Here is a 25,338-nt window from a genome sequence, read left to right on the forward strand (position 1 = left end):
ACAGATAGAAATAAAGGCTTTAAAAAAATGAAGATCCTGTAAATCAGAAACAAAAGCAGAAATTACTGGAAAAGCTCAGCAGGTATGGCACCATCTGTGAAGAGAAATCATAGTTAACGTTTCGGGTCCAGAAACCCTTCCTCAGAACCGGAGTTATTCCTCAGGAAAAAAGACGTCTAAGACAGGTTTCCAGCAGAGCACTAAATAATACTGCGAACTGCAATGATGGAAATTCAAAACAAAGTCAGAAACTTCAAGAGAAACTCAACAGGTCTGGCAGCACCTGTGGAGAGAAAGCAGAGTTAACATTTTGAGTCCAGTGACCTTTCTTTATCTGGAAGAGGTTTAACTGCCTGGAAATGACTTGCTTTCCTGAAAGACAAATGAATTGATGAAGAAGGGTCACCAGACTTGAAATGTTAATGCTGTTTTCTCTCTACAAGTGCTACCAAACCTTCTCTAGCAATTTTGTTTGTTATTCCTGAAGGGCAAGTAATTTTCCAGAGGCAAAATCTCCCTTCAAGGACAAGTTCTTTGACATGACCTGGCTCTTTGCAGCACCACTTCTGCCTTGTGGAATCCAAGATTACAAGGCAAGTCACATTGTTTTCAATTAATGTAGTGACCTTTGAAATGGACTACAAAATAGAGACTTGAAAAGCCTGAGCGGGGTTTCCTGACATTTTTTTGATTGTGTGGCTGATGGATGGTTTATTTATTTCAAAAACCTGATTGCCCTTTCAAAATAAAGGCAGCATAATGGCTTAATGGTTAGCACTGTTGCCTCACTGTGCCAGGGACCCAGGTTTGAATTCAGCCTTCGGTGACTGTCTGTATGAACATTCGTTCTGTGTCTGTGTCCAGTTGAAAGATGTGCAGGTTAGATGGAATGGCCATGAGAAGTGTAATATTATGGGGACAGGGTAGTGGTGGTGGGATGCTCTTCAGAGGACTGGTGTAGATTTGGTTGGCCGAATGAGCTCTATCTGCACTGCAGGGATTCTATGATCCAACTGTGCATTTGTCATTATAGCTGTGCTGTTCAGTTTCCTCCCACCATGATTATTCATAGCAGCAGTGGGGTTGTGAATTAACATAGATTCTAGTTTTGATAGTTGTTGTGCTGACTGCCCTCTTCTCCTGCAGTGAAATCTGAACTGTCGACTGACATCACATTAAGATCCCTGACAACATTCACCAGTGGTTCCTATTTTGAATTTTGGGAATCAATGGAAGGTCCAACATTAACATATATATGAAGCTATGTTTACCATCATCAAGGTCTTTCTCCTGAAAGACTAACTCCAGTGGATGTCTGAAAACTGCCCTCTTCAGCATATTCTCTTCTCCCTGATAAAAGGACAGCCAACTAAAAATGTATAAGGATATGCTTAAAGTTGCCCTAAAACACAGAAACATTGACATTACTGACTGGGAAAAGTAACTTGCTGATTGGTCAGCCTTGTGCGGGGTGGGGGGAGGAACCTCCTGAGCTATCAAGGTGCTAAGCCCCTTAATGCACAGCATCTTCACTCTGGGTTGGAATGGAGGGTGGCAGTGGAATTTCATAGAATCCATAGAATTTCATAGAATCCCTACAGTGAGGAAACAGGACCTTCAGCGGTACAAGCTCACACTGACCTTCTGAAGAGTATTCCACCCAAACCCATTCTCCATTTCTCTACATTTACCCTTAACCTACACGTCTGTGCATACTATGAGCAATTTAGTATGGCCAGTTCACCTGACCTACACACCTTTGGATTGTGGGAGGAAACTGGAGCAACCGGAAGAAACCTGCGCAGACACAAGGAGAATGTGCAAACTCCACGCAGACAGTCATCTTAGGGTGGAATCAAGCCCAGGTCCTTGGCACTGTGAGGCTGCAGTTCTAACTATTGAGCCACCCTGCTGCTCGAAGTGGCGGTGACGGAGGGAAAAGATGTATTCAGGGCTGTAGGTGCAAGTGACACCGCACCGTTAGCATTCTACCCAAACTGAGCACAGAAAGCACTGAGCGCAGCAGGGAGCGGTGTGTTTTTGTCCACTATCTTGCCCTGCTTCATTTCATATCTCGTCACATTGTTTAAGCCTTGCCACAGGCAGTGGGTGTGTGTATGATTAGATTGGGCCTCTCAATTGGACCTGTACTGCCTACTGGCAATGCTGATGGCTTTGCAGAGGATTTTCTGTATAGGTCTGGGCCGCCTGGTTTTCAGCAGGAAGTAGATTTCATGGTTCATCCAACGTTTCCAGTTGGGGATCTCGAGGATTGATTTCGTTGGCATGCAGTCCTCCCCACTTTTGCTAATGAAACTGTGTTGATGGTGGTATACTCATCTCAGTTTGCTGCTGAGTACTTGAATATGGACCAGTTCACCGATACCTCGCAGTCCCAGAGACACTGTTCCGCTGCCTTTATTCTGAGGACAATGCATGCTGGGAATGGGGTTATTCCAGTGGAATGACTCTTTCCAGATTTTCTGGAATCCGCATGAGGGAGAGGCTATAGGGGTTAGTGTGGGAGAAGGGGCCGCATGGGGTATTGCCAGGCAGATCAGGCTGTCCTATGGGAACCTAGCACTCCGCTGTAGCATTCTGAAACCTAAATCTACTTGACCCATTGGCAAAGGAAAAGTAAAAGGTGGATCCCTTTTCTGTGGTCAAACTTTGCACAGTCCACTGTATAGGATCATTCAATAATCCACATTAGCATAGGTAGGCTGTATTCAGACAGTTTGAGTTAAGTGATTCTGGCCAATACAGTTTGGAGTGTAAGGTTGTTCTCCAATGAAGCATCTAATATTCTCAACTGTCATATACATTTGCAGAATATGAAAGTAGAGAAGCATACTCAGAAGAACATTCATTGTTGGAAGCCAAATGAGCTTTCTAACACCTACTGCTTTACATCTACTGATAATAGACATTGTACCACTTTTTAAGTATCCATGAGGATTCTACTAAATTTCAATGACTTACTTTGAACATGAAGACCAAAAGAATTTGTGCATAATCAATCAGATGAAGAGTCACAGCGATGAGAGAGCTGTATCTGCTGTAAAGTTGGCCTAACAGAAGGAAATAGGCCTTTTCTTCAGTATCTACTGGCTAATCAGGGCTGACTTTTTCACTCCAAAATGATTTATGAAGACAACCTGTCAATGTAATAAATGAGCAAATTGCAAAAACCATGCCCATATTCTATTCAGCTCATATTGCAAGAACAGTAGGCATCAGACATCTGCACACATTATTATGAGGTTTGACTGTTAAATGTGCATTTATCTAGTGGCCAGATGCCATTGTGTCAATTCCTCAGTGTAAATCTCTGTAAACAATCTTTCTTGAAAAGAAGAAGATGAGTAGCTGCACACATATATGGTTACTTGAGATGGCATGTTTTCTTATAAGCTCGTTGAGAGCATGTTTCTTGCATTTTTAAACATTCCAAGTTTTTGCTATTGCGCTGAAACGCATAAAACTTTGGTATCCAAAGCGAGTAAATCTGGCAATATTTCCTAAAATCTCACTGAGTGTTACTCAGACCATAATGATACAAAATGGACTCACACTACAGAGAAGATGATAGAAACTTATGTAAGTAAATTACAAGGAAGAAATAAAAATTGAAGATCCAGATGATAATAAATATGAAAGCTAATCATCAGGTTTTAGCTTAATCTTTTGTTTCCGGCTCAATTTTAGACAGTTTATTTCCTCATTTGCAAAGTGTATCAGTGAATTTTGATTGAAAATATTTCTTACAAATATTAATCTCTGTCATTTATTTATGGCCTGAAACAAAGGGTATTACTAACCTCTAAGTGATAGGATTGGCAGTATATCATTATTTCTGTTTTATAGAAGACAGTGAAACACTATGCCTATCTATTCCATATTATATGCCACTACTACCCAATAACGCTAAGCTTGCAAGATTCACTGAGGATTGTTGATGATAATGCCATCAGAATTCATCGTCTGTTAACTGACAGCCACCTCTGCACATAAAATATAAAAGACAGGAACCTTCATTTACAGATGTAGAAACTAACTCAATATGGCATCAGAATGAAATAAATTCAGACAATAGTTGTAAGGGAGATAGGGCAGGTTCTGTTAGAACAGAGATAGCAGATACCAGAAAACATTTACTATTTAACTGCTCACTCAGTTCATTCAGAACAGACAATTTGTCTTCAGTCACAAATGTTCCAAGTATTTTAATAAGGTTTGGCTACTCCCTAAGCATTGAATGTAGTTAACAGCATTTTAATGATAAAGCATTGACATACCTGCACTTTTGTTTCAGTCCTGGGAGGGAAAGCAGTACGATTTTTCCATGGTGGTGGGGGGCAAAACCACTCTTTTTCACTGAGGTACAAGAGAAAGGAGCAGTCCGTGCCATCAACACCATAATAAGCATAGCAAGGGTCTGAGGTCCACCTGGCTCTCATCCACTTCATGAAGCAGCAATAAGGAAAAGAAGAACAAAATTGAAAAAAGATCTGTTATCATCCACTGCATTTTCACACGCCCATAAACATATCATACATTTTTGCAGAGCATTACTTCTCAATTGGATTTGAAGTCTGATTTCCAGAAAAGGTGGGAAAGGAATTTTACCAACTCTGAACCATGGCAAGCTAAAAAAAATCTTGTTTCTATGATTCCTCCAATATTTTTCATTGTGCTATTTTCTCAGAGTCAAATGGACTTATCACGGGTTCTTTAAAAAGGACATGATGAGTCAATGAGAGTAAGCTATTTATTCCAAAGATTAAAGAAACTGATATACTCACGTTGTATGTTGAGTTGTTTGTTTGATACAAACCCAATTGTATAGTGAGTATATCGGCACAAAAGGAAATGTTCCTCCAAATATTTAACAATTGACATGCTTTCAGAACTCAAATCTCCTGTTGCATCCATTGCTTAACTGACAGTTACAAACGCCGGCACATTCCTTTAAATGTCAAAATGAATACCTGGATCAATGTGTAAAATTTATAGTTTGCTCATCTTAAATAAAATTACCAAATTCAAACCAGTATCCAGCTCAGTAAAGTGATATACATCAAGATTTCACCTATCCACTAGTTTTCTAGGTTGGATAAGGCTAAGTCAATATTTGATGAACCCACACAAGCACTCCACATTGCAGGTTGACCATTAAGCAGCTGTGTGTTTTTTTTATCAAACACTGATCGATAATCAGAAATGAAAGATGCCATGATTTGGAGAAGAGAGTGGATAAAAATGACCTCGATGTCAAGCTGAATTTTTTCCCCCCTGAGGGCACTGTGGTGCTACCTTTTTAGTACATTAGTAAACTTAATCAATACAAATTATTTGAGTGTACAACACTGCAACATAAGGGCTTTAATGTGAAGTTTAAGATTTCTGCTTAAACAGTGTGCCTTTCAATGTCATATGACTACAGCACACTAGGATAGGATATACATTTGTACATGAGTGCTTTTCAATCCAAACGTCGGTTTTTTGAGATACAAGAGGAAATAAGGGATGCATTAAGGTGAAACGGAAACAGGATCAGAAAACATAAATGGAAAGCTGCAAGGGAAGGAGCAGAGTACTTTAAAACAGCGTATAGCTGGAAATATGTTTGAATATGCAGTTTAACCACATGTCCATAAAAAGGAAACAATCAGCAGTTACTTAAGTTCCAACGACCATTTGTATTGTTCAAGATAATTGCACAGTATCTCACGACGGGTTTGAGTGCAGTAGATAGGCAGTGAGGACAGATAAGCCCTGAAAATGACACAGAAGCAGAAATTCTGATAAAACCGTATAGCGATTGAGAGAGCCAGGATATACAAGGTATGCAACTACAAACTAGTTTTGCAAAATGAAGAAAGAGAATGATTGATACATGGTTTATTCTGGAACAATGTTAACCATCATGGCAGAATAAGCTGTGAAAATGGTGTTTTGAGCTGTAGATGGCAGAGTGTCTCTGAGCTTGACCTCGCCCACCTGTGGTACAAGCTTGAATAAAGTGGATTTGTTATGTTCTCCTTGGGCCTGAAGACTTGATCTTTGCAAAACTCTCCATCACATTATCATGTACATTCTTAGTTGTCCAAGTTACCAAATATATATACAGGTTGTCATGCCTTAGCAGTTCATTATTTCTATCAGACTGTGTATATGTATTGCACACACAGGGCAGAATTTTATTTGGGCCTGAACAGTCAGACTATGGAAGAATGTAGCAGAACTGTGCAATATGTCCAGCGAGGCATATCTTGATGTTAGAGGTTACTCTCTGCATATTTTAACAAGATTCCAGGTGTCAAAATGAGATTCACATCAGGGAGCAGTGAGTTGCCTAATAAGAGGGATTATTGCAGATTAATATCGTTATCTCGCCTCATTACTGTGCAGCTCCCCAACCTACCACCTGCCATGCATAAACTAGATGGCAAGAGTTCTCGACATGCAAGTCAGAGTGGGCACTTGGCCAATTCAGCTCACCAGCTGCTCGCCATGTTGGAACAACAAGCACTTAAAATTCAGGACACATTCAATGGGCACCAGCCACATGCACCCTTCGTCTGTGCCAGTCTCGAGGAGTCCTCATGGCACATCTCCAGTCCACTTACAGGATGCTTCTACACTTCAGTGCTGAGTCTCGGGTGAAATGGTGACCATTATTGTGATGCTGCAGTGACAATGTTCAACAACAGTTAGGGACACACAGCCAGCTCCGGGACTGGACCAGACTGCATCTACAGGTGTTCGCTTGCTCTCAGTGCCCACTCACTTTGAACCTACCAAGATGCTTACAGCATCCCTGCCTTGCATTGCCTTGTATTTTTGTGCTTCTCCCCCTCACTCAGAGATATCAGGCTCACATTATTGTTCTATTCCCATGCTGCTTAGTGTAGACACAAAGCCAGGATGATTTTCATAGCTGTCAATCAAGTTAATCAATCAAGTCGATGAGGGTGTCCTGACACAGTAAGTCAAGAGTAGGCTCTTATAGCTGTCCAGGGCATTGGACATGCTCAGTCAGCTGCCAGGATCCTCTCTTCAAACAGGGTCAGGAGTTGGACATGGTGGTGAGGCAGATCCCACCAACTACCTTGAATCTTTCTCTCCTATCACAGGCTGTCAGTCAATTCTGGGATATTCAGTGGGAAGTTCATCTGGGATGGGACTAGAAATGGGTTGGGGGAGTGAAATATAGCTGATTGGATAGTTAGTGTGATAAGTTTGGTCAGATATGGTGAGAGATGTTACTCGGTCATTGAGGCAAAAAAAAACTTCTAACAAACTCAATGAAACTAACACTTATCCAAAACAAAATCACAAGATTCAGCCCAGTGACCTTAAATCATGCCAGTCTCTTAATGAAATGTGTACATGTTATTGATATTAGCTGTTCATCTGTGTGATGTTTCAATGCCTCTGCTGGTCTGATGACTTCCAGAGTGTGACAGGCTGTTGTTTCATATTGAATCTGGAAGAATTTACAATCTGTTGTAGCACCTTCCATTTTCTTCATTGGGAGTGCTATTCTTGACAGCATTTATATCTGCTTTCCTTGCTTGTATATCACATGCAAACATTATCTGTCCTTCAATGGGTCCTTCAATGGCTGGTACAGTGTACTGACATCTCTTCAGGGTTTCATTTAGTTCCTTTGTGTAAATGCATACTGTTAGCTTTCCAGACTCTTACACTGCTATGATACTACTAATCCATTCTTTAAGAATGACCACTTTCTTGATTTACTCTCTTCTTTTCCAGCTATTCTAATTTGTCTTTCAGGGTGGCCTTTAGGGCAGGTGGAACATTCTTCAGTCTTACATTCGCAACTACTTTGAGATGACGAACTCCTGGAAGACATCAAACATCCTGTGAGGCAATTGTTGTATGCATCTAGTGTGTGTTCCATGGTCAATGGTTCCTTGTGCAGCAACACCTCCCGAACCTCTTTTCATATATTGATAGTTACAAGTCCAAACATTTGACTTGTTACAGCTGAGATGAGTGGCATTTGCTTGCTATCAATGATCTGGGCAACTGCAGATCTTTGATTATGTTATTGCATTGTGGTCACAGAATAATCTGCCCTCTTGGCACAAATATGGTACCTTCAAAAAGCCTTAACCTTACTTTTGACAACTTCATTTTTGGATTGTTTGTTGAGCCACTTTTTCACAGATCTTTGAAGGTCATGGTGTACTGTTCATTAGAAACAGTTACTTGGGGCTGAAAACATGCTTTCTAAGATTTTAGAATTTCTGCTGAAAGAAAAATGAGCCTTGTTTTGCCTCCTGATTAGTTCTGCACTAGGAATGAACTGGCAGAAGGAAAGTAAAGCTCTGCATTTCTGAAGGAGCTTTGATCAGACACACATATTAAAATTAGGCAGTCCCCTCTTTTCAGAAAAGGGATGGATTGACAATCTGTGTGAAATTGCCATTCCTCAAAAATACTGGGCCATGAGGATGGAGCGGATAAGTGGGAAAGAAGATGGACAGGTAGGACAGCTCAAGAGGGAGGTGCCGAGTTAGAGGGTTGAATCTGGGATAAGGTAGGGAGAGGGGCAATGAGGAAACTGGTGAAATAAACATTGATCCCATGTGATTGGAGGGTCCCAAGGCGGAACATGAGGTGTTCTTCCTCCAGGCTTCGGGTGGCTAGAATCTGGTGGTGGAGGAGGCTCAGGACTTGCATGTCCTTGACGGAGTGGGAGGGGGAGTTAAACTGTTTGGCTACAGGGTGGAGGGGTTGTTTAGTGTGTGTGTCCCAGAGGTGTTCTCTGAAATGTTCAGCAAATTGGCATCCTGTGTAGAGGAGACCACATCGGAAATAAAGGACACAGTAAATGACGTATGGACTTCAGTGAGGCATTTGATACGGTCTCCCATGGTAGGCTCGTTCATAAAGTCAGGAGGTATGGGATACAGGGAGATTTGGCTGTCTGGATTCAGAATTGGTTGGCTGACAGAAGGCAGAATTGTTGTAGATGGAAAGTATTCTGCCTGGAGGTCAGCGGTGAGTGGTGTCCCTCAGGGCTCTGTTCGTGGGCCTCTGCTCTTTGTAGTTTTTATAAATGACTTGGGTTGGGGGATGGGATAGTAAATTTGCTGATGACACAAAGGTTGCAGGTACCGTTGTTAGTATCGAGGGCTATTGCAGGTTGCAGCGCAACTTAAACAGGATTCTGAGCTGGGCTGAGAAATGGCAGATGGAGTTCAACCTGGATAAATGTGAAGTGATGCATTTTGGAAGGTCAAACTTCAATGTTGAATATAGGATGAAAGACAGGATTCTTGGCAATGTGGAGGAACAAAAGGATCTTGGTGTTCGAGTGCATAGATCCCTCAAAGTTGCCATCTAAGTGGATAGGGTTATTAAGAATGCAGATGGTGTCCTGGCTTTCAATAACAGGGGGATAGAGTTTAAGAGTGGTGAGGTTTTGCTGCAGCTCTACAAGACCCTGGTCAGACTACACTTGAAATATTGTGTCCAGTTCTGGTTGCCCTACTATAGGACAGATGCAGAGGCTTTGGAGAGGATGCAAAGAAGGTTAACCAGGATGCTGCCTGGACTGGAGGGATTATCTTATGAGGAGAGATTGACTGAGCTCAGACTTTTCTCTCTGGAGAGAAGAAGGAAGAGAGATGACCTTATTGAGGTATACAATGTAATGAGAGGCATGGATAGAGTCAATAGCCAGAGACTTTTCCCCGGAGCAGGATTGACTGGGATGAGGGGTCATAGTTTTAAGATATTAGGAGGAAGGTATAGAGGAGACATTAGAAGTAGGTTCTTTATGCAGAGAGTTGTGAATGTATGGAATATGTTGTCAGCAGTGGTGGTGGAAGCAGAATCGTTAGGGATATTTAAGCAACTACTGGACATGCACATGGACAGCAGTGAATTGAGGGGTGTGTAGGTTAGGTTATTTTATTTTAGATTAGGAATACTCCTTGGCACAACATTGTGAGCAGAAGGGCATGTTCTGTGCTGTACTTCTCTATTTTCTACATTCTATGTAGAGGTGCAGGAAAATCAATGCCAAATGTGGAAGGACCCTTTGGGACCTTGGATGGAAGTGAGGAGGAGTGTCGGTGCATGTTTTACACCTCTTGCGGTGGCACGGGCAGGTACCAGAAGTGGACGGTGGGTTGGTGGGTGGCATGGACCTAACAAGGGAGTTGCGAAGGGAATGGTCTCTGCAGAACGCAAATAGGGATGGAGAGGGAAATATATCTCTGGTGGTGGGTCTGGCTGTAGGTGGATGCTGCATTGTATCTGGAGGTTGGTGGGGTAGAAGGTGAGGATCAGGGGTGTTCCATCCTTGTTGCGATTGGAGGGGTGGTGTTCAAGGGCCAAGGTTTCGGGAAGTGGAGGAGATACGTGGAGGGCATCATTGACCATGTGGGAGGAGAAATTGCGGTCCTTGAAGAAGGAGGCCTGTCTGTATACAGTATGCATGCCTCAAGGTTAAGGAGATAGGACTGTGGCAGACGAAGACAGACATTAGTACACGATTGCATTTCAATCCATGTTTTGAATGATTAGGAACATTTGTAAGTTACCAAACTTAGTTTGTCCTTTAACCAGTGCCAGAAATATCAGCAGTTTGAAATTAAAGGATGTAAATACAGTTTACACAGAGGAATATGACATTTGGAATTGTGCCTTACCACACATTTTCTGATTGTTCGATGCTTTGCTTCATATTGCTGACAGCAAAAGGAGCATTCTATGTGCTGAAGTATAAAATGTTAGCAAGACTGTATTTAATCTTATTAATATTATCATGTTTGGCAGTTACAGAGGGGAATGAATTATCCTGGTCAGATTTGACATACACTGAGAACAATGCCTATTGTAAAGAGCTGACTTCATGAAGCAACAATTGTTTTGACAAAAGTTGTTATAACCAGGATTGTTTTCAAAGATCCTCTAGGACCAACCTTGGTACTGGAAGATGTAAGTAATGTTTGTTGCACATGTGAGCTGGAATCAAACTCAAAGGGTTGAATTTGAAGTGTTCACCTCATTCAGTGGCTTGGAAGACAATTAGAAAGTGGGACACTGGAGACGTTACTGTTAACAATGGAGTAAAGGTAAGGATGCTCAAGAGGCCATTATAGAACAGTTGAAATAGGGCAGTGAGTTGCAGGATTGGAGGGGATTATAGAGACAAGGAAGGATGAGGACTTTGAAAAAAGAGAAAGAGTTAGGATTTTAGTGCTGCTTGAACAAGAGCACATGTAGATCGTTAGAGCACAGGGGTTATGGGAGAAAGCAGCTTTAGAGGAGTTCAGACACAGGAAGTACAATATTAGATTGTATCAGGTTTACAGAGGGTACAGTGTTGAAACTGTTCAGAGGGGCAGTGATAAATTAACAATGATGAGCATTTCAGCAGCAGATGAGTTGAAGTAGGAACAAGGTGGCCATGTTGTTGAGGTGAAACTCAGAGGTCTTAGTAACTCAGAGGTCTAAATAACTCACCTACGTTTGAAATGTGCCCCACTTCTTTGACAAACTTGGCTATGACTGAAATTATTGCTTTGACTTGTAAATGCACTGGAGTTATTTCATGTTGTCAATCAGACTCAAGCATGTTTTGGTCATTTATTATTTTGGGAACTCTGCAGTGTTCATAAAGTCACAAAACTTCAGATCCCCAGATGTTGCATGCAGTAACTCCTATACTTCTGCTTGCAAAGAAATGGTGTAAGTGAAGTTGATCAAGGACAGACAGAACTGTCTTAGATTACCCACGTACATGTGATGGTCAAGAAGTCACAACAAGACCTTTGCTTCCTCAGGCAGCTTACAAAATTCAGCATGTCCATAAGGACCCTCACCACCTTTTACAGATGCACCATAGAGAGCATTCTATCCAGGTGCATAATGGCCTGGTCGGGCAACTACTCTGCCTAGACCATAAGAAACTACAGAGGGTTATGTGCACAGCCCAGACCATCACAGAATCCAATCTTCCCTCCATGGACTCCATTTACAATTCTCGTTGCCGTTGAAAATGCCAACATCATCTAAGGCTTCTCCAACCCTAGTAATGCTCTTCTACAAGCTCTTCCAACAGGCAGAAGGTACAGAGGCTTGAACACATGCACCAACAGGTTATAGAGTCATAGATTCTTACAGCATAGAGACAGACCCTTTGGCCCAAACTGACCCATGCTGACCAAAAGGTTCAAGAACAACTTCTTCCCAGCTGTTATTAGACTGATGAATGGACTCTATAATTTCAAGTAATGTTGATCTTGTCAATGTTGATCTTGCTTTATGCACATCCTGTGCAGTGTAAACTGCATGCCTCACTCTGTCCAAGTTTTCTTTACCCTATGATCTGCCTGTACTACTCGCAAACAAAGCTTTCCACTTTACTTAGATACATGTGACAATAAATAAAATCAAATTAAACTAAACCAGATGTGTTGGGATGAGGAGGTGGAACACGAAGCAATTTGCCATCAAAGAGTGGCAAGTTCCTATCTCGAGATCATTTTACGAGAGAGTTGGGGGTCAAGTGGCATGAATGGGCAGGGATCTGCAGCTCTCCAACAACAAGTGGCTGGATACAATTAGGCCATTTAAAGAGCCAGTTAAAGCCAGTGTCCCAACACCAACTGAACTTGCAAGTCAGCAGGAGGGCATCCCTCAAAACTGAAACCTGGCTGAATGGGTAGAGGCATCTCACAGCTGATAGATGGAGAGGGATAGAAAATAAATATATGGATAGAAAATGGATGTTGAGAATTTCTAACATGGAAATCAAAATGGGAATCTGGTGAATCTAGTGTCATTGCTCGCTTATCCACAACTCCAGCTTAAATTGTGCCAGGCCTCACTCTAACCAGCAAAGAATTTGCCCCCCGCCAATTCCCATTGATTCCAGCTTTGCCAGGGCTTCTTGATGCTACACAGTCAAATGCAGCTTTGATGTCAAGTGCTGCCACATTCACCTCAGCTATAGATTTCAACTCTTTTGTCCATGTTTGAACCAAGGCTGTAATGGGGCCAAGTGCTGAGTGGCCCTGGTGGAATCCAAGCTGAATGTCAGTTATCAGGTTGTTATGAAGCAAATGCTGCTTGATGGCACTGTTGATGACTTCTTCCACCACGTTATTGAAGACTGAAAGTAGACTGATGAAGGCAATAATTGTCCAGGGTGAATTTGTCCAGCTTTTTATTTATAACAGGAGTAGGTAGGCTTGACAAGGGAGGCAGAAGCATCCCTTCAGTATTCCTGCAGTCTCGTGTGGTACATAAGGCAGGCTTGCTGGTGTACCCTCTCATGCATCTCTGCCTTATTCTCGAGCACAACATGTCAGTACTGCTGCTGGAATGTTGCCAGGGCCCATAGCCATAGCAGTATCCTGTGCTTCCAGCCATTTCTTGATATCACATGGGGTGAATTAAATTTGCTGAAGACTGGCAACTGTGATGCTGGACACTGAGGGAGGCTATGAAGGATCATTCACTCAAGCCTTCTGGCTAAATATTCTTGCAAATATTTCAGGCTTATCCTTTGCACTGTTGTGCTTGGTTCTCTCATCATTGTGGAGCCTTCTCCTTCAGTGAGCTGATTCGTTTCCATTCATGGCTGGATATAGCAGGACTGCAGAACTTAAATTTGATTCATGTTTTATGGCATTGCTTATCTCTCTCTAATATTGCTTTTGCACATTTGGGTATGCAAGTAGCACTGTAGTACCACCAGGTTGGCACCTCATTTTCAGATTTGACTGAGGGTGCCCATGGCATGCCCTTCTGGACACCGGTCATGATAGAGTGCGGAATATGCCAGGCCATGAGGTTGTAGATTTTATTAAAATATGACTCCGTTGTTGCTGAGGGCTCACAGCATTCATAGATGTCCAGTCTTGAGTTATTAGACCTGTTCTAGACAACTTTTCCTCCATGCTGCGTGGCAGCACAGTCACTCTGAGGATCCGCACATGTTGAGTGGCGTACGGACATTGACTTCCTGCTTCTGAAGTCTCTGTCACACCTGAACCTCGGAAACCTGTGCTGGAGAAAAACCAATTTGAGGGAATAAAGCTTCTAAGTCTATCTCATTTAGCACAATTATGGTGCCCTCATGATTTGGGATATAACTCGATCTTCACAAGGTCTGTGTGGTGGTCATTCCAACAGATACTGTCATGGATAGGTGCAGCAGGTAGATTAGATTAGATTAGATTACTTACAGTGTGGAAACAGGCCCTTCGGCCCAACAAGTCCACACCGACCCGCCGAAGCGCAACCCACCCATACCCCTACATAAATTTGTACATGAGGTAGATTTGTACATGAGGTGCCATCCTTCTCCTACGCACCCATGACCATATCATGCAACATTATGAAGTAATCCCATTAATCGTTGTGATACACTAATAATATTTGCTGCCTGAGGCAGCAACACCCTCTAGTATTCCTACTGTCCTGAGTGATACTGAATGCAGCCTTGCTGATGCATCCCCTCATGAATCCATGCCCTATTCTTCATGGTGGAGGTCAGTGCAGAGGTCAACCGGGCCAAGAGACTCTCCTCATTGAGGATGAGGAGCTGTAAGCCTGGCTCCCTAATGCCTGTCCTGGCTTTATCTGCCCCATTATGGACTGATTTCACCTGGATTGAAAGAAAAGAAGGGGTAGAGTGAGAAAAAAAATAGCCGGCACAGTTGTTAGTGTTAGTGTTGTGGTGAGGTGGCACAAGTGAGGGTGAAGGCAGCATAGAGGTCATATGGGATTTGTAATTTTGTTTTGGGTTGGGAGGGACAGGGTGGGCGAGGAAAGATGCTATATGCAATGGTGATAAAGCATGAGCCTTTGTGGGAGAGTATTTAGTGGCAGAGACAGAGTGAGTGTGAGGTGGCACAGAAAGGATGGTGGCGCTTTATGTGAGTGGAGCAGAGAAGGCCATTCACCTTCTTGGGTTACTGCTGGGCATTCCTCACGCTGACCGGGGTGGCAACCTTGGACAAGGCTGGCACAGCTTGGCGTCATTTCTCTGCCAGTCCTGGAGGAAGAGGATGGGCTTTCCCTAAAGCATGCTGATCACCAGTGCCTCCAGATCCTTGTCCATAACACAGGCACCAATTTCTCTTTGTCTGCCACATCTGTGTGAAAAGTCTTGATTTGTGCTGGATAGCACAGGGCAGCCATTACTTTATCAGGTGCACAATGACCTTTTACAGACATCACCAGCAGTATTGATTGTGGGACACCCCAGCAGTGGCCAGTACTTCCACCTACAGTGAGCCAGCGAATTGTGTTCGCATTGGAAAAGACAGACATGGTGTCCCCTAAATGAGGTGGGTTTGGGACAGTAGTGTGAGAAAACTCCCTAGTACTTGCAGAGAGAAACCCTCAATGAAACTAAATGAAAACCTCAACTATCCAATTTCAGTAAGAATCAGCCCATTCCTTTCATCACAATTTAATGTGCATAAAAAAACCTTCCTATTTCTACTATATTAATTTTCTTCCCATTTTCAAAACCTGACACAATCACATTTGTCCTTTAATAGCTCGCTTACTATGCAAAATATTCAGAATTATTTATTGCTTTCCTAATATCGCTTGAAATGTTTTCCAATTTTTATTTTACACATTATCCATTCTTCCTCATTTCGTCTTTCAGGACTAATTTTAGAAATATTTCACTATTTTATCCATTGTTATTTGAATACCCTGTAAGAATACAAGAAATACAATATAAAATGACACTGTTACACTGTTAGTGCAGATTGTAATTCAACAGTGCTAGGTCTATGCACGTGATGTGAACAAACTGAAACACACTGGAAGATTTTAAAAATTCCAAAGAAAGCATGCGTTTGCCCAAAGTATCAGTATATTTAATGAGATATACACAACTGATCATTGTTATTCATTACACCACAAGATTTTGGCTACTTACTCTTTGGTTTTCTTCTTTTATTATTTAATATGCTCATTGCTTTTCATGCAATTCTCTTCCCTATGGTTGAGTCTAGCTGGATACTACAATATATTTAGGATCCCATTAGGATCTCCGTAATTGAGCTCAATTGTTTTCAGTTTACCCTCGTGGAATCACAATTTTCTAGGCAGGCCTGTCAGTATAATTAATTTGTTTCAACAGCTCAGCTTATATTTAATTGTTGCAATGTATTTGGGTTAATGCTACCCTTTCATGAATGAGGACATTTAACAGTGCTATCTAGATTGTAGAATTTAGTACAATACAGTACAGGTCATGCTGTGTAGTGATTTAACTGGAAAATGTGCACCACATTTGATGACTACATTGCTGCAATTGTACAGATGGAAGAAAGCCATATGCTACAAATAGAAATTGCTTGAACTCTGGGTACAAGAAAGGCCAGATATTAATTGTATGAAGTGGATGGATTGCCTGCCACAGAGTAATTATATGTCTTGAATAAAGGAACGCTCTGGCAGTAATTGTATACCCTGAATAAATTGCCTACATTATAGAAGTTATGTTCCCTGGAGCAACAAAGCAGAAGCATGAAGTTTAAGTTGTCCCACTAGGTTTCCTAGATCTGGTATACAGTGAACGGAAGGGAATAGATGAAGTATTAATTTCACTTGCAAGTGATTGGTCTTAGAGATGACAAACAGAAAATAATTGGTCGTGATAAGTATAGAATTACAATTAAACTAAAGCTCATACAGAAAGATCAATTGCACATAGTTCCATTACCAACTATATAGCAATGCAGGATAAAGTTTGACAAATCATATTTTACACTAGGGCAGGAGAAAATAGAAACAAGCAATGCTATCTGAATAGCAAATTAAAAAAAAAACCTCACTTTCCTAAAACTAAGTAAGTTATGTCTTAATCATTGGGATTGTAAACTGCTATTGTGTTCTTGTTATCTTTATATATAATAAAACTGCAATCAACTGCATTTATTGATGCATTGAAGGAGATGCACACCAGAATAAAAGGGAATAATATTGTTCACTTTGATACAATAATACCAAAATAGCTTAAAATTGTCAAAATCGAGTACGTGAGGAAAAGTAGGATTGCCTAAGGATGCTAAGTTTTGCTGACTGAAATGATAGCACAGTAAGCTAAATTGTCACAGCAAATGCCTTGTTACAATAAACATGAGCCAAATTAAAGCTGGAAAGGAGTTAGTAACATATGAATGTTCAAATTTCCCCACTACACCAAAACTCGATGCACAGGAGAAAACCATTCTGAAATTTTGTTATCATTGACACAAGCAGCAGACTTAATTATGAGTGACCCAGATTTTCTGCACATTCCTTTATCTTTCTCTGTTTTAGCCATCTCCATTTGCAAATATTGGCTTGCTCTCTTGAATAGAAGTACTGACGCAAATGAAGACAAATTCATGGTTAGGAAGATGCTTTCTACTGATTGCACAGACAAAACATTCTTCATGCATGAAAGATATTACACAAAACAAAAGACAATAATCTCCCTGTTGGTTAAATGGGATCCTATTAAACTAGATATATGGATCTCTCAGTTTTCTCTTCTCATGGGAAATGCCTGGCTTTCTCACCAAAGAATACGCCATTGAAATCAAGATACCCAAATCTGGAATTGAAAATACTTCTCATCCCTTATCAAAGAATATTCACAACAATTTGCATGGCACAGCAATTTATATAGTACATTTAACATTATAAAATATCTCAACGTGCTATACAGGAGCACGACCAAACAACATTTGACCACACAAGGTAATTTTGGGATAGTTGGTCAAAAGCTTGGCAAAAGAGGTGAGTTTTTAAAGGATCACTTTCTGAAAGGAAAAAGAGACGAAGAGATGGAGGTGTAGGGATGAAATTCCTGAAATTAGGCAGCTGAAGGTACACTTTCTATTGGTGAAGTGAATAAAATCAGGAATACTCAAGTGGCCAAAATTCATTGAATGCAGGGATCAAAGAAATTTGTAGGGCTGATGGAGGTTACAAAGATTGGGAGAAATCAAGTCACACAGCGATTTGAAAATATGATGCAAATTTTAACATCAAGTTATCGCTTGAATGGAAATCAAGGAGAGTGTTGAAATATTCATGAAAGATGCATCAAACAATACCCTATTCTAGATTGTGTGCTTGACAAAAGGAGAGGAGGGAATAATTGTTCTCTTGGGGCAAAAGAACCATATTTTATTTATGTCGTTGGTGCATTGTGACACTGTTATGCTCAAGTGCCACAATGATAATAGCAAAGTGAGTTATACATCCATTTTACAAGTTGTACATAAATTGTGGACTTGTTAAAATAGCTGTAAAGATACCCGCAAGGGTTTTACAAAGGTGTGCATGCTGTTTAAAATTCCATGCAATGACTTTGGATTTATTGTGAAACAATTATCTTTTGGCTCAAACTTTATAAGCTACAAAATAAGGAAATGTAATAACCAACTAACTGAGAAGCAATGATTTTGTCTAATCCCTCTATGAATAGAATGAAAAGGATAATTAATGCCTTATTTATTAAGACTGCTTGTTTATTTTCTGTTAATGAATGATTACATGTGGAGAACATATGTAAAATATTAATGAGTAATTGCCAATCAATGGTAAAATCTGCTTCTTGAAACATAAACCTCTAATTGACTGTGATCTTCTTGGGTTTACTCAACTATATCACACAAATTTTCATGATGGCTTTGCTGACAATCTCAATGGTCTTTAATGATGACAAATATTTGCAATTTTACTCTGAGACTTTTTTTTATTAAAGCATAGTTTTACTTAAGTTTCAGTGGATACAAAAGTGAGTATGTATTTGTATGAATTAATTTGAAGTTATAGTTGTTGCACTGTATTACTATTCATTAGAAAGAACAAACAAGTAATAAATAGCTCTCAAAGTCCCAATCTTTTGGGCATTGGTGGCTCTATATAATCATGCAGTAAATTGCTTTAAAATGAGTTTGATATTGGTGAGTTCATTTTTATTCATTTGACAAAAAAACCCATCTCTCTTTTATGCTTTGTCAACCTTAAACTTTATTTCTAACCTCAAAACGAAGACATTTCTAACCTCAAAACGATGACATTTCTAACCTCAAAAAGAAGCTATTCAAAAAGATCTGGTTATTTCTTTGTTGTGGATTTGTCCTTTGCCTCTGTCAATTTGGAACTGCTGACAAGTCACTGGGATCATCACAGCCCAAAGATGTCCCCAAGCAGGGCAAGCTGCTCATCCCATTTAATTTTTACAGTGAGCAAGAAGGAAACAAAATGCACTGAAATGTTCACTTTTTGCAGAGGCAAAAGTAAATGACTGAGATGTGCACATGAGATTAAGTTAGAAACTTAAATATCATAAATACATGTTTGAATAAATAACAAGTTAAAAGCTGTTAATAAAGTGCATTTTCATAATAATTGGCATATTTGACATTCCAAAAATATATTTACTACATTCTTGAAAACTGGTTATACTTCATTCAACAAAGTATAGGTTTCTTGAAGTGTTTATACAATTAAATTAATGGGATAAAATGCATGTTCACATTGGTTTAACAATTTCAAAATACTCATGTGGTGGTGGTTTGGTGGTGGGGTGGGGGAGCGGAGGGGAGACTTGAATGCCACATTCTATTGGGAGGTGATTAAGGATTTCTACATTTAAGTGCACATATGAGGATTTGAGAGCTGATGTTAATTTCAGAATAATAATGACAGGGAAAATTGACAATTTAATTGTCATTGACATCACCAAATCCAGGCCAATACCATAGAACATCCTCTCAACTTAATAACTGGAGCAGTACCTTATCTCAGCAATATTTGATTTTCACTAGTGTTGACACTGCTAGCTTGCCATCAGTGTGGCACACTCTCTTGCTGTGTACCAGACCTAAGCTTGCACAATGTGAAAGAGGATTGAAGCTCAACCTAAGACTGTAGTGAAGTAATGCAGTTTTACACCGAATGCAACACTTGCAGTGAAAACAAGCCTTAAGATTGTCCATAATTGTAAACAACTTTGTCAGTTGTCATCCGTCTCAGTGAATAAGAAATAGGGTTGAGATTAAGAAATCATACTTCACGTTGCACCACTAACTGACAGAAAGGGAACATTTTCATCACTGGCAACCCACTGTGCTAACTTTGAAATATTTACTGTTACATCTTTGCATGATTGCATCAATCAAGTTGTTTGAAATATCAGTTTCCTTGGAAAGGAATTAAACTAAACCTTTCAGCCTTAGGTTGAACTGTCATGAACCGCAGGGATCGGTGCTGTTTGTTGTATACATTAATGACTTGGATGTGAATGTAGGTTTAATTAGTAAGTTTGTAGATGTTGCAAAAATTGGGGGTATTGTTGATAGTGAGGAGGATGGTAGCAGGCTACAGTCAGATCAGCTGGTAATTGGACAGAGCAATGGCAAATGGAACTTTATCCTGATTAGTGTGAGGTGATACATTTTAGGATATACACAATAAATGAATGCAATAAATAAAGCAAACTGTCCATAGGTCCCTGAAGGTGTCAACACATTTTGGTGAAGATAGCAAATGGGATGCTTGCTCTCATTAGGCAGGGCACAGAATTTGGGGGAACACAGTCTCATTACAACTTTATAAAACACTGGTGAGGCCACAGATGGAGTACTGTGTACAGTTCTGATCATCACACTATCGGAAATATGTGATTGCACTGGAGAGAGTGCCAAGGGGATTCACCAGGATGTTTCCTGGGATGAAAAGTCTCAGTTATGAGGAGAGACTGGAATCGGTTGGGTTTGTTTTGCTTGGAGAAGATGAGGAGGGATCTGATTGAGATACACAAAATTATGAGAGACATACACAGAATATGTTGTGAGAACCTCTTCCCCATAGCAGATGTGTGGGCATAAGTTTAAGGTGAGGAGCAAGTGTTTTAGAGGAGATCTGAGGTAAAAATTTTTTAACCCAGGTTGGTGTGTGGAAGGGTGGTGGCGGCAAGTACCCCCGCAACATTTAAGAAGCATCAGGATGAGTATTTAAAATGCTGGGGCATAGTGGGCTATGGACCAAATGTAGGTAAATGGGATTAGTGTAGATTGATGTTTGTTGGTTGGCATAAACATGGTGGGCCAAAGGGCCTGTTTCTGTGCTGTATCATTCTATGACTCTCTGATACTTATCATAATTATCAGTGTACTATTGTTGATAGCTCTTAACCGTTATACTTCATTCCACTCACAATTAGTAACCTCTGAACATGACTTTCCTACTATGAAACTGGGCTTAAGAAGGTACTCAGAGTGTCTATTTTCTCAATTACTGAGGCAGGAGTGCTCTGTGTATGCAGATAAAGAGCTTCCAAAGTGTCAATTATATTAAATGACATTCCAGAATATATTTTAAGTATTGACAATAATTAACAAGGTCAGGCTGGTAGCAAAATGTTGGACATGTTCAGTCTTAGAGCATCAATCTTCTTTCACAATCATGATTTATTGAAAGTGATGTTTTCTAATCAACCTGTTAAAGATGGTATTATACATCTCTGTAGCAGGTGGGACCTGCTTATCCAGGCTTTCTGGCTCAGAGATAGGGATATTATCATTGTGCCAAATTGTGCTTGATCTCAAGTATTCATGACTCAGATAAATGTCAACAAGTTGTGCTTTAGTTGTAAGCTTTCAACATGATTGAAATATGGCTGAAAGAAAAGTAGGAATGGCAGCTTAACATTCTGAGTAAAAGGATATTCAATCAAGATAGTGGGGGGGAGGTGTATTTGAAAGGAGAAACATTGCAATGTTGGTTAAAAAAAACAGGTAAAGAAGTGGGGAGGAATGATTTGCTCAGAAGAATGATCAGCTGAAGCAATCTGGAGAACATTCAGAAGAACAACAAAATGGGCAAACACAGTGCTTGAAGTTTACTGCAGCCACCAACATGGTCAAGAGGATATGAGGGCAAAATTTTGAAACATGTGAAAACAATACGGCAGTAAAATTAGAAGATATTAACTTCCCAAATTTGAGCTAATGTTTAGACATGGATGATGCAGGTTCTGAAAATGCATTCAGGACAATATTTTTAGCTAGTATGTAGCAAGCAAAACAGGAGAAGGGACAGTTCTAGATTTAGATTTGGGCATGAAGCTGGGTAGGTGGAAAAGGATTCAATGGCTCATCATTTCAGTGGTGGCAATTATAATTGAGTTAGATTTAGCTTTGTTCTGGAAAAGGAAAGATGAAGGACACTTTTTTTGTGTTCCAGCTGGATTTGTTTTCAGCAGATGCCTATGTAATATAGGTCAAATGGATTAAAAAAAACTCCCTTCCAAACAGCCTCCAAGCTAACCCCCGAAATAATGAGGGTGGGTAGACACCAGATCAACATTTTACCATTTGAATAAATGACTAAGGATCATATGATCTTGTTAGACGTTCATTGACCTAATCCTACACTATCCACACCAAAATATGGTGAGAATGAAAAGGTCACATTTTTAAAGCAGTTTATAATTGGCAGGATGAAAGGCTACTATTTATTTCCATTGGGCATTGAGGCCGAAGATAGCACTTCACCTTTCTTTCAAACCATCTGCCCCGAGAATTACTGTCGCCCCAAAACCTGAATTCATTTTACTATCTCACTCCACTCTCTAAACTTTCCAAACTTACCCAACACAATACAAGGTATATACCTCACACTGGAATCCGTGCTTTGTTTACATGTTTGGGCTTCAATTTCCTGCAAATCTTTGGGTGTCTATAGTAAGCACCAAGTGCTGTAATTGTCCTTTTTTGTTCTAAACTTCAACCAAAATTGCCTCATTTAACGACCCTTGCAAGCAAATCAATCCTCCTCACTCTTGTACCCGTTTCTTTAATCAACATTGCAACATCTCTCATATTTCATTTCCCTCATTATCCTACTCAAATGCAGTGTTGCTAGGAATGATAACCTCCCATTCCCACATTTCTGCCAATACTGAATACATGGTGCAGCTGATATTGCTGGGGCTGTCTGCAGCTCCCAAGGGTGCAAATACACAATTAGGCAATTTAGCCTGTTCACAGAACCTTTAGACCTGTGCATTGGGTTTATTTCTCGGTAAAATGTACCCTACCTACTGTAATTTTCTATCCCAAAAGTGAAAATGCTCATATAAGGAAAGATAAGTTTTAATAAATTGAAATGTAATTTAGCAAACCTGAACTGCAAAATGTTATTCAAAGGAAAATCAATGACATAGCAGTGGGAGGCATTCCAGGCAGAGATAATGAGGGTTCAGAGCAAATGCATTTTCTGAAAAGCAAAACGTACGACTCCTAGGTCTAGAGCCACTTCCATTTCTCAAAGCACACAGGGTAAGATAAGGCAATAAACAAATTTCTATCAGGAAATCTGGAAGGGTATACAAACAGCAGAGGTGAAATTAAAAAGGAAACTTGCAAAGCAAGATCAGGCATGAAAATATATTGGCAAGTAAAATCAAAGAAACTCAAAAGCTTCTTTATAAATATATTAAGGGTAAGGGGATAGTTAAGAAAAGAATAAGCTCAATTATGGAGCAGAATGATAACATGCGGAGGTGGAAGATGCAATCATGTTTTCATGTATACTTTGCCTCTGTTTTTGGGGCAATGCAGATACTGTTGTTAAGGTGATGTGTGAAATATTGAAATATTGTGTGAAATAGTGATGGAGGAAATATTAAGGTGCTTAGTGTAGTGATTGTAATGAGGACAGACAGGTGATCCTTATAGAATATGAGTCCCCTGATTGGGGCTGTTAATCCATGGGGTCCTGGCTGTCAGAGAAGAGCAGGAGTGTTGGACATCCTGTTCACTCTGACAGCTAGCTCTGAGGGAGCTGGATCAATTTCAAGACTTCCATGTGTAAATAAAGGATGACCTAGTGATGGGATACCAACCTCTGTGGAGTTATTTCAGTGGTGACAAGAGCAAAGCACATTCCTAAAGAAATTCACTCACAACAGTCATCTATGAGTTGGGGTTAGTATTTCTGGCATCATGCCGTTATTTGGCAAACTTGACTTGTTTGATTCTGCCAATGAAGACTGGGTCCTGTATGTGGAAAGAATGTGCTATATTTTTCTGGGCAAATGATATTTGGGCAAATGAAAAGCAAGGAGTAATTCTCCTGGCAGCATGTGGGCCCACAGCTGTTTCTGGTAATACAAGTATAACTTTCACTGACAAACCAGATACTAAAACCTTTCAAGAGCTGATGGATTTAGTTAAGGAATATTATGACTCTAAGCCTCCTCTAATTCTGAACTGCTATAATTTTTACTTGGCAATTCAAGAACCAGGGGAGTTTGTGCCAGGAATTTTGCCGAGCTAAAGAGAACTGGGAGGGGCATGTAACTTTGGTTTAATCCTTCATAAAATACTGAGAGACAGTTTGGTATGTGGGATTAACGATGTAACCATGCAAAAGTACTTACAAGCTGAACCCCAAGTGGACTTCAAACAGGCACTACAATTGGCTTTAACAGTGGAAAATGTAGCAAGTGGAGAATACAAATTGCAGTGTATTCAATTGGAAGTGGACACCCTCACCAGTCCAGCTGAGCTTGGAGAATGCAATTTCATAGCCTCACTCAGGATATATCCTGAACAGAGGGACTCTAGGTCGGCCCACAGCAAAACACCAAAACAAAGGTAAGCTCTGCCAAGTGGTTAAAACTTTCTTTAGGATCTGCATTGGCAAACCATCGCAGTTGCTGTTGATATGCGGACATGAGACAGCAAAAGTGTCCCATTAGGCCTGAATTGAGTAAGTAAACTCATTGGTCAGTATCCAGGAGAGTTCATACCTTGGAAAGTCTACCTACATCTGGTTTGGAACAGTTAAATTGCTTAGCAACATCCAGATCAGAACCAGTCAAAATGGTTAAATGGTCACCTAGTTCTAATAGAGTTGATACTGGTGCATCCATTTCAGTGATTGCAGAACCACTCTTTAACAGAATTTGCTTTGGACTCCAACCCTTAAGTTTTGTGCAAGACCTCAGCTAGACTAAGAACATATACCAAGAAACCTTTACAGATTAAGGGCACCATTTCAAACCTAGTCTCTTAAGAGAAGCAGCTGGTTCAGTTACCATTGACTATAGTAAATGGCCAGGGCCCAAGACCAAGGTGAAATGGTTGAGAAAGGTTCACCCAGTTTGACTCAACATTTTGTTGAGAAAATGGCTGCCTGAGTGAAGTCCTCATTAAATACCCAGAGGTTTTTCAGGAAGGTCTAGGGACTATCAAAGCAGTCAATGCCACCTTGCATGTTGACCAGAAAGTAATTCCACGATTCTTCAAG

General features: G+C 40.4%; 1 protein-coding gene across 1 annotated transcript in view; it reads right to left on the bottom strand.

Moving 5' to 3' along the window:
- The window catches only part of LOC132827975 (alpha-1,6-mannosylglycoprotein 6-beta-N-acetylglucosaminyltransferase B), an 860,566-nt gene that overhangs the window by 360,965 nt on the left and 474,263 nt on the right, over positions 1-25,338 (bottom strand). The window contains exon 8 of the mRNA XM_060844829.1: positions 4,299-4,463. Coding sequence (XP_060700812.1) covers positions 4,299-4,463 — 165 coding nt within the window. The remainder of the gene's footprint in view (positions 1-4,298; positions 4,464-25,338) is intronic.

The sequence above is a fragment of the Hemiscyllium ocellatum genome, chromosome 25 (assembly GCF_020745735.1).
Source record: "Hemiscyllium ocellatum isolate sHemOce1 chromosome 25, sHemOce1.pat.X.cur, whole genome shotgun sequence".
Lineage (NCBI taxonomy): Eukaryota > Metazoa > Chordata > Chondrichthyes > Orectolobiformes > Hemiscylliidae > Hemiscyllium > Hemiscyllium ocellatum.